The 10,800-nt window shown below is 41.6% G+C and overlaps 1 protein-coding gene across 3 annotated transcripts in view; it reads right to left on the reverse strand.

Annotated features, from left to right (window-relative positions):
* ptk2ba (protein tyrosine kinase 2 beta, a) overlaps nt 1-10,044 on the reverse strand; it is an 18,318-nt gene extending 8,274 nt beyond the window's left edge. For 2 of the 3 annotated variants that reach the window (XM_042072588.1, XM_042072586.1), the window contains exons 1-18: nt 9,918-10,017; nt 7,242-7,479; nt 6,822-7,000; nt 6,270-6,357; nt 5,149-5,228; nt 4,980-5,042; nt 4,774-4,828; nt 4,335-4,475; nt 3,688-3,762; nt 3,166-3,267; nt 2,905-3,022; nt 2,524-2,563; nt 2,350-2,384; nt 1,573-1,617; nt 1,353-1,450; nt 615-696; nt 365-465; nt 132-247 (exon numbers count right to left, since the gene is read on the reverse strand). In XM_042072588.1, the coding sequence (XP_041928522.1) occupies nt 132-247; nt 365-465; nt 615-696; nt 1,353-1,450; nt 1,573-1,617; nt 2,350-2,384; nt 2,524-2,563; nt 2,905-3,022; nt 3,166-3,267; nt 3,688-3,762; nt 4,335-4,475; nt 4,774-4,828; nt 4,980-5,042; nt 5,149-5,228; nt 6,270-6,357; nt 6,822-7,000; nt 7,242-7,439 (1,616 nt within the window). In that variant the 5' untranslated portion in view covers nt 7,440-7,479; nt 9,918-10,017. Of the gene's footprint in view, nt 1-131; nt 248-364; nt 466-614; nt 697-1,352; nt 1,451-1,572; nt 1,618-2,349; nt 2,385-2,523; nt 2,564-2,904; nt 3,023-3,165; nt 3,268-3,687; nt 3,763-4,334; nt 4,476-4,773; nt 4,829-4,979; nt 5,043-5,148; nt 5,229-6,269; nt 6,358-6,821; nt 7,001-7,241; nt 7,480-9,917 lie in introns of all 3 variants that reach the window. The other variant, XM_042072587.1, reaches the window with a different exon arrangement.
* Between the last annotated feature and the right edge of the window lie 756 nt (nt 10,045-10,800).

A 10,800-nucleotide genomic window follows, 5' to 3' on the forward strand; every position in this document is an offset into this window, starting at 1 on the left:
TAATACACTCATCCTGTATTCACTCTCAAGTCTGACGCCTGCGAGACTACTTCTGAGTTTACTGTACCTTGTCTTGACATTATACTATTTTTAACATTTTATTTTTAATAAGTGGTGAGGGGTGTTCTGACCTGTGCACCATGTTAACTCCCTCCAAATAGGCCAGCGCTTTGCTAATCTGCAGACAGTACAGGACCAGGGTGACATTGGTCAGGGTGTGCTGGTTCTCTAGCAGATAATTCCCAAGCTGATGGACAGAATCATAGACAGTCACCGTTACACAACACACAACTCATTCATCCTGTTAGCTCAGTCTAACATCCAGTCTTAGATTAATCAAAGATGGTAGCCAATCGTGCCTCACCTCTCCATGCTGATAAAGCTCCATGACAATCCACACCGGGTCATCCTCAATGATTCCGATAAGACTCACAATATGGGGATGATCCAGATTCTTCATGATCACTGCACACAAACATACACAGACATGATAATCCTCCACTAAACAATACTTTAAATGCTAGTTGGTTCCAGTCTGTGATGCTAACATGGGGAAGTAAAGGTCAGTGCTCTAGGACAGAAAGCGGTTCTTTCTCAATGAATGATATTATCACCTGCTTCACTCATGAACTTCTCCTTTACATCAGGAGCGCAGTCCTTGCACGTCTTCACGGCCACACTGATGCGTTCACCAGTCTGAGAAGAGACATGTAACATGATGTTAGCACCTTACTGCGCATTACTGTGCTATACACAGAATACAGACCGCAGGGTAGAACTGGTTCCATTCCAGTCAAACAAAGTGACCACACATTATTCATGTAGGAAAGAGAAGGTTCTCCGCGCTTCTGTAATCCAACAATCCTGTGCAGCCAGGGCATGAAGTAAGTGTAGCACAGATGTCTTCTTAATTTATAGTATTTTTTGCATAACAGTGACAGAGTCCCAGGACTCTGATGAAGATGTAATCCTGCATCGAAACATTAGTCATCTTAAAAATAAAAAAAATAATATATATTAAGAAGACATCTGTGCTGCACAAATTGACCACACACTATGTTTAGAAGCATGACGCTACAACAACATGAAAATAATTCTGAAACTAAATTTGCCTTGACATAGCAGTCACCTGTATTCAACCATGGCTTTATAAATAAACACATGTAGGCCTAAGGTTATGGACATAAAAAGGACATTATATTACGGATGTGGTAAATAAACACATCATTACAGTTTAGCGCCATCTATCCTCTCATCACAGCAACGCAAAATCTGCTGGTGATGAAAACTGTTTCACCATTACAGAGAGAAACATGACAATGACTAATAATCAAGAATCATGATTCACTTGCCCGACTTTTGTAGCAGCCTTCATGAACTTCCCCAAAGAACCCTTCACCAAGGATGCGACCCAGCACAATATCATCCCTTGACAGGCCATACTTCTGAGCTGGAGAGTGACAAATTTTCACAGTTTCATGTCTTTGGTGAATTGCTTAGTTTAGTGTGATAAAACAAGTGTGTTGTTTCATATGTTAACAACAATGTTCTGAATCAGGTACAAGCACTTACTGTTTACAGCATCTTGCTCCGGGATCTCTGCATATATATCTGACCCTGGGACAGAGAGCAGAGAGGTCAGTTTTATTCTAACTCACTCACTCACTCACTCACTTGCACTCACTTACTCATTCACTTACTGACTCAAACTCTTTAATTTGGTTGCTTCCTCACTCACTCACTCACTCACTCACTCACTCATTTGCACTCACTCACTTACACTCCTTCCTTTGCTTACATCCTTACTCACTCACACTCACTCAATCTCTTACGTACTGACTTGCACTAACTCATTCACACTCACTTACTCATTCACTTACTCACTCAGTTCATTTGGTTACTTCCTTTCTTCCTCACTCATTCACTCACTCACTCATCTACTGTCTCACGCTGTCTCATGTCCCACACTGTCTCACTCATCTCCTGTCTCACGCTGTCTCATGTCCCACTCACTCATCTCCTGTCTCACGCTGTCTCATGTCCCACACTGTCTCACTCATCTCCTGTCTCACGCTGTCTCATGTCCCACACTGTCTCACTCATCTACTGTCTCACGCTGTCTCATGTCCCACACTGTCTCACTCATCTCCTGTCTCACGCTGTCTCATGTCCCACACTCACACACTCATCTACTGTCTCACGCTGTCTCATGTCCCACACTGTCTCACTCATCTCCTGTCTCACACTGTTTCATGTCTGTTCATGTCCCACACTGTCTCACTCATCTCCTGTCTCACGCTGTCTCATGTCTGTTCATGTGAGCATATAAGCAGGGAGTAGCTCACATACCTACAGTGCTGATGCATTTGCTGGCGTCTTTGTTTCTGCTCATAGGGAAAACAACAACATTAATAAAACTCACAACCAAGCAGTCTGTTGTGACAGGAGGAAATATTCAACAGCCTACAGAAGGAAGCTTCAGATCATTGAAACACAGAAACACTACGCAACGTAAAAACTCACTTGTCTGGAATTGGAGGTAGAGAATTTCTTGCCTCTCGACCTGGTAAATAAAAAGATCAGAGCATGAGATGGAAAGACGAAAACAAAACACCATAACCTCCATATTCATTGTTTTACATTAGCTAGAAATGAGTGCTAAAAATAAAACAAAGTAATCAGTAACAGGTGTAATGAAAGTCAAAAAAGGATATGAAAGTCCACCAGCACACAAGGTAACCTTAGGTAACCAAAGTAACAGGAGACAGAAATGGTCTGAGCTGACTCTGACACCCACAACCATCATAACTGGATATGAAACAGGCCACCAACAAACAAGTGGGCAAGACTAATGCCATGGTCCAAACATAACCATAGAGCTGCCATAAAAGCAGTTCCCAATACCTTTGTTAGGCTTCACAATCACAGATGTGTCATTCCCTTTCTCCGTTCGGCAGTAGCCATCGATGAGGTCAGCCATATTCTCAGCTATAGCGAGAGTGGCTGTATTTACCGTCAAAGGCTGAGCGAGAGACATGGAACAGTCAAGTTAGTAACAGACATCCATATAGAAGTAACCCAATCAACAATTATGGTGTGTAGGTACAGTATACACAGTGAAACTGCAAAACAGAGTATGATTAAACAGAGAGTGCTGCTGATTACCTGTCTGGCTCCTTTTATGTCTATAGATAAAAGTGCTTTCCCATCGTCCTTCTGGGAGCATTTCACGCTGTTGACCTGGTCGAAGGTGGCCAGGCAGATGGGCTGTACACAAATGGAAACAAGTTTACTGGGTCAATAGTACAATTCACTTTCACTCTTTTCTCAGACCTTTCTCAGAGAATTACACCACATTATTAGGAAATGTTGCTCAAGAGAACGTGTTACGTCAACTGATTCAGGCCTTCAAAATAAATAAATAAAACAAAGACCAAGATATCATTTTATCTTTGTTATATTCCCTTTATTAAACAGACACAATCTCTAGACAATGACACAAAATGTAGATCTTCACAGTACATGAGGTATGTACGTTTACAAAAGTTTACAAAGTGGTAATGTCTATGTAATAAACAGCATGTCAGATCTGAGAGTGAACAGACCATTGTATTGTATCATAGACACTGTGTATTGATATAGTAGATTGGATTGGTAATGTATTTTGGTACAGAGTGCAGCTCTTACCGTGGAGTTCTTGTCTGTACGCTGGCAGATCCCTCTGGGACCGATGACCAAATCTACGGCCAGACTCCAACCTTGCTGCGAGGGGTAAAACCGAAATGTTCAAATGAGACTCATTCCATTATATCTCAGAGAGAAGCCAGGGAGCTTAAATGTTCTACAAATGTGAAAGACGTGCTTTTTGGCATCAAATTATATTGCATTAGACTTCTTTACTATTTTTTTTAGATAGTACTCTGAACAGCAACACAAGAAAACATTTGAAATTAGATGTATATGGTCTTCAATTGAGCATCTAAGCCATTTGCTTTTACTTTTCCACCTCCCAAATTTGATGCTGCAGAATTCATGATGTAACCATCTATTGGCAACCATCTATTGAGCTGCACTCCTCTGAAATGCTTGCATATAGTTGCATAATTATTTCAAATGTAGATGATAGATTTTTACCAAATCAGACAGTACTGTATAGGGTATACTATGAATAATATATTATATATAATTTCCATTTCAGTTATAAACAGTTAACATCTAATACAGCCAGCCACACATAAATAATCGTGATACTTCAATGTTCTGAAGACCTAGTTTCTAAAAAGCTGTAAAATGGGAAAAAAGAAGCAGTCATATACAAGTGTAGGCTTTCTCACCACAAGCTCACAAGCAAAGACCTCTTCGTCACAGCTGTTGAAGACAGCGAATGTCTGGAAGAACTTCACCATGCAGTCTATATCCTTCAGAGTGGCGTACTGCAGGAAGGTCTGCTGAATCATCTTCCTCAGCTGCTTGGGCTACCATAGATACAGACACATACAATCATTGCCAAACAAGCTGTTCAGAATCATACAGAAATCAGTTGCATTCAAATGTTACAGGTATTGTTATTTTAATGAGCAGCATATTAATATATGACACAGAGAATGAATGAATGAACGAACGAATGAATGAATGAATGAATGAATGAATGAATGAATGAATTCATTCATTCATTCATTCATTATTAATATATTCTTGAGTGGGTTAATGAATCGTAATATTCATCACAACAATAAAAAAATGTCAACCATATTTACAATATTGCTATTTCACCTTCATACTGTCGATGAGCTCCTGTGGGAAAAAAAGGTGGAGGCCCACATCTTTCCTGCAAAGACACAGGGATGAGGTAATCTTCAGACACATTCATTACAGTACACATGCCTTACAATGGCTCTGAACCACAGCAACACTCCTCAGTGCATGCTCAAACACATGTACAGCACATGCAAGCATGCACACGTCTTCCAAACACTCACTCTAGCTGTTCATAGTTGGATTTCTTCTCCAGGCCGTTGGCGGTCATGTCTTTGCAAAATCTCCTGTTAGGATGTAGAGATCACACCGTAACGTCACAGCACAATACCCAAAACATTAATACACTGGGTTGTTTACTGTGCTGATGCAATTTCACAAAATGACTCCTACCGTATCTCCAAGCAGCCGAGCTGTAGGGCCATACCGTCACTCACTTTGGAGGCGTAGTACTGCATGTAGTCAGAACGTACCTGAGGAAGACAGCACACGGTCATCGCACATTGGCACAGCAGTTCACATTAGCCACCTCAGGAAGAACAACACCAGGGAATCCTCATTTAAATGATGAGCAAAGTGAAAAGTCTAATGTTCAAGTATAGCTAGTTCCATAATTTGAGCAAGAGCCTTTGCACAAACATCTGTGGGTCGGCTCAATGCTCCTACAAACCACACAGTAGCTTCAGTTCATGCACTTCGTTGTAAACACAGGCCCTTCCTGTCTGTGGCGTCTATTTATACCATACAATACAGTGCAATTCTCTGACTTGAATGGTAAGACATGAGCTAAAGTTGGACATAGCAACAGTAATCAGGTGGGGCGGGCCTACCACTGAATTAGACAGTGTGATTGGCTGGAGTGTTGACTGACAGTTCAAGAGGATATTTGCAATAACTTCAGATCAGAATTCATTCTGAAAATATATTATCACATATATATATATTTCAGAACAAATGAATTTATGAAACAAAATCACCACATCAATTATGGGTTATGATAATTATTTCAACCTGATAATGAATGATGATGGAAATGAGCAACTACATAACCCATAATCCAAAGCAGTAACCTAAGGTCTGAGACCCAAAGAGAATGTATAATGTGAACAGGAAGGAAACGGAGGCCCCATCAGAGCTGAAGTGCACCAGAAAGAGATCTAAGTCCTCTTTCAAATGAACTCATAATGTAAATACAAAATTAACTGAGTCCCTTTTGTTTTGGTCCACTTTCTGGTCCCATTTTAGTGGACTGAGTTTGGTTCTTCTAAAAGACACTATAAGGAAGTTACCGTGTAGTCTCATGAATTTGAGTTTTACAATGAAAACCCTGCTAGGAGCCCATCTAAACATCGTCCTAGTTTCTTATAAAAGGAAACTACATTCACAGCTAGGCAAGAAACAGACACATGCGGGCACACATACAAACACACGCACGCACACACACACACACACACACACACACACACACACACACACACACACACACACACACACACACACACACACAAGTTTACCTGTTGGTAGAAATAAAGCAGGGTGGTTTTATCTTCTTTAAACTTCTCCAGGAAGTCCTTGGGAATGTAGCGGATCCTCAAGTCATATCTGCAGGTGGTGTTGAGATAGCAAGAACATGAAATCACAAATCCAAAACCAGCCTGAAACAGGCTCATCAGTGACTTAATCTGTTTGATCAAGGAAAATAACGATGTGAAGAAGAAGTGAGAGTGGCCTGAGGGTGTATTACTGGACTATTTAAACAGCTGATGAGGAAATCACCCAGACACACTTAGACAGGCCCTCTGCAGTCTCTCTGAAGCTCACAATGTGATGTCCCCTTTGAAGACGGGGCATTGTTCACTCATGTAGCCTATGGGATATTTTAAGCTACATAGCCTGTTATATTGGTCAAAGCATATATGTATCCCTGAGAGACCACAGGGAAAGTGTTGTCACATCACATGCCACAAAACATTCTGTGTGGGAATGGGCAGCTCGCATGTGGGTAGTAGATTGGTGCAGATTAATGTGACTACTCGGAATGGGCCCCCACTACCCAGAATTCTCACCTCCACTCTGCCTCTACGTGCTGCTGCTCATACTTCTGCTCCACCTCCCCAACGGTCATCAGTGGGTGGAGCCAGTGGACCTCGCTTGATTTCAGGTGCTTCAGCAGGAGCCCAAAGCATTGTGGGTACAGGATGTTTGGCCCAAGCCGACCACTGTCCAGGATGGACTGGATGATGGCCTAAGGGGTTATAAGGACCAGCACTCAATGACAGGGATTAAACAGCAAATCAATAAGATTTCAGCATAACCTAGCATCATGATGACACACTATATGCTCAGGTTATGCCATTGAACATAATCATACATCAAAATAAAGAATAGATTAGATTTAGGCATTTTCAAGATATTCCTCTGACTAATAACTTACTAAATGAGGAAACAAGTGAACAGAAAAGAAAGAATTTGACTTAGCATCTCACCCTGATCTCCCAGTCGCTATCACACTTGACCAATTTGAAGTTTTTGCCTGGGTTCGAGCTGTTGCTGGTGAAGCACACCTTCAGGATCTTGACGGGTCGTTCATCACTTGCAACCCCAAGATCAGGGCCCCCCGTGTCTCCCTGCGGACCGGGGGAACTCGACAGTTTCCAGGACAATGTGCTGGTGTCCCCTGCCATCTCTGTCTTCAACGTCACAACACCGGTTGCCTCATCTCTGTTTCAGAGAAAAAGAAGAAAACAAGAAGATGTATGATACATACAAGAATTATAGAAGCACACTTAAGAGAGAGCCATTATGTCAACATAAGGAAAAGCTTGCTCTAGTGGCATCTTTAGGTGCAGGCACAGGTCTACTTAATACACCATAATAAAGCATTCAACTACAGACCAGTCATCAAACTTTCCATGTAGATGCACACATTAGAGGAAACAATGAGAGGAAGAAATAGACAGATAGAGACAGTGACTTTTGGTCCAATGGCAGAACAGTAACATTGACGGCAAATGTCAAAGGCACAAGGAATAGAAACAGACACAACACAAGTCAGCACACGTGCTTAAGTGGAAACGTTTCCTATTGTTTCCTATGTTTGGTTTAGTGTCGGCAGATGTGTCCAGGAGCTCTTATCTGGAACACAGTGAACTAGCTTCGAGTCAGGACAAAAACACAAAGCATAGATATTTTCTCTCCATTGCCTTCAACAGTTCCTATGATCAGCCTAACAATATGAGGCAAACAGGAATACAGATAGGACATCCTTTGGGTGCTACTGAAGAGGAAAGAATGAAGCCAAAATAATACTCTAAAGACAGAGAGAGAGAGAGAGAGAGAGAGAGAGAGAGAAAGAGAGTGAGAGAGAGAGAAAGACAGAGAGAGAGAGAGAGAGAGGGTGGAGGGGAACAGAAATAGAAGTTTTTCAGTTGAGGTAAAAATAGGAAGTCTGAAACTGAAGTATTTCAGATAGAAAATAGTATGGATCACTCTGCCCTGGCCTCATGCCACTTCCCTTTTGCCACTTTAAGGTCATGATGTTGCCACAAAAAATAAACAAACTAAAATGAAACTTAACATCTACCCATATTTTTTAATACCAACATTTATAAACAGCCAAACTGTAGTTGTAGTGGTGGCTCATTCTCTCTAGCCAGTGACGTAAGCATACTAAACCCAATCTCATAATCTCTGACCACACATTAATAGTAAAAAACAGAAGACCAACAATAACAGAGCCATGGGCATATTGTTGTGTTCCTCTGAGGCATTGTGTGCGTTTCTTTCCTAATGAAAACGTTCTTTTGATCTGGCATAGTATGTCTCAACACAGGCAACAGCCAACATGAGGGTGGCTGTCAATACATGTTCAGTTTCCTGTTGTAATAACACTTTTTTTTACAATCAGAGCAGCAAAATGTGTGAAAGTGCGTAGATGCACACACCACCTGGCAACCCACTTGGCAACTCACTTGTCCCTGTTTTGAGCAGTGCCCAGAACTATATGCAGGGCAAGACAAACTTCATGCCAGACACAACACATTTTCAGCAAAATGTTACTTCAAAGTAACAATGTATACATGTTATGGATACATTTGTATGGATACATTTGATGTATTAAAGAGAGCAGCATCAGTGTCAAGGAAGTGCCCTCAACTTTTCCTGCATGGTTTTGGTGGTGGGCCCGTCTAAGGATGAAAGGCCTGTTATTGTTTTATTAGCCCTAACCACTGCATCGGGCCTTGTTAAGATGGCGAGAGATACACGGGCTGCTGTTGCAACACTAGACGGAACAGATGTGACAGGTTCCTCCGCGTGGCTTTCCCAAGTGCATCTCATGCGGTGAGCCACGGCTCAGTCTCTCACAGGAAGTGGGAGGGGAGAGGTGCCCAGTGAGTGTGCCAGTGCCGCGGCCCCGAGGCGCTGGAATGTGTGTTCCTGCTGTCACACCTATAAACCTGCCCCAGCTATCACACCAGCCCATGTGGAACAGCTCAGATCTGAGAAGAGCTACACGCTGGCAGGCCGCAGCACACACAGGAAACTTCTGAATTAGGCAATAGGCAATGCGAGATCATTTAGTGTTTGGCTAAGCAGTTATGTTGCATATGCTGGGACTTTTCCTGGATGCCAACACTTAAACCTCTGTAATACCTGTACAAACTTGTCGGCAAGACTTCAATGATGACTGTTCTCCCTTTTAAAAAGTAGGCAAACTGCCTTGATTGTAACCTGTCTCCATCGACAATAACAGCTTAATACATGCAAAGCTGTACACTCATCAATCACATAAATACCTAAACATAGCAAAGGAAAACAAAATAAACCGACCACACCAGTCTTTTGTCAGTCTTTTGTCAATCTCTACCCTAATGTCCCTGTATATCAGAAGTTCTTAGGTAAGAATAACATGTCTGAGCACACAATAAAAACAGATGAGAGGCAGCACCTGCAGAGCTATCGTCCCAGCTCTTTCAAGCATCTTAGATAAGTCACTGAGACATGTCCAAATGTTTTTTTGATAAGCTTACTTTTCTCACCGACCACATCCTCAACTTCCTTCATTCAATCTAGCCATGGCGATATCTGTTTCAACCATTGGTGAAACATTCTAAAGTCCCTACAGTAATTAAGTATTTAGGACTTTTCAAAATGACACCAACCTGATGGTAAGACCTCCTTTAGGCAGCCTCTTCACTGCACACTAAACGGTTTTAGGATCCTGTCCCATAACAGCGCGACTCTGGACAGCTAAGAACACAAGACTCTGGCCACACCCATAGCTTGTCACTTCCTTATTTCTCTAGTAAGTTGCGTCAAGTGCAGGATATTTGACAAGGGCGCGATAATTCTCGGCTATCTGCTACACTCATACTCATACAATTGAAAGCATCACCTCATTTTAAGCTTTTAACGACACTGACAAGAAGTGTGTAAAATATCTCAAACGTGTAAATGAGCATGAATAAATAGTAGCCTAGTCCAAAATCTTGGATAAAGTTCAGGTTGGTGTCAGACTGAGACAGCAATTACAGTACACTAACGTCATTTAATTAGCGCCTCTCACAGAGCTCATTCCTAATTGCGTGCGCATTCGATATTCTAAAATTATTGCCATGTGTTTTATTTATGCTCTCTTTATGCAGGAAATTTTACTATAGTCTTATTATTTTGACTAATGTTACTTCGCACTTACACGCAGAATAGGCTACATAGAATATGTTACACCGATTCATTTCCCCTGCACATCACCATAGTTTCCTATTAATGTGCAATACAAACACTGTCGCCGCTGAACACAACACACAGAGAAGTTATGAAGCAACCGTGGTCATTTACATCTCCTTAATAAATCACCAGTCCTAGGGTTCTGTAAACATATACAAAGTATTTCTAAACTACATGATATACCTGGACACCCTCCTTCTAATGTATTGTATCATCTGTAATTTTATGTGTAGTGGTTATTTTAGCCCTGAGACGTTTAAACGTGAAAATATCAACATATATTGCGACTCACTTAAACCCAGTTTCATTCGGTAGGCT

This window comes from Alosa sapidissima, chromosome 19, assembly GCF_018492685.1.
Source record: "Alosa sapidissima isolate fAloSap1 chromosome 19, fAloSap1.pri, whole genome shotgun sequence".
In the NCBI taxonomy this organism is placed as follows: Eukaryota; Metazoa; Chordata; class Actinopteri; order Clupeiformes; family Clupeidae; genus Alosa; species Alosa sapidissima.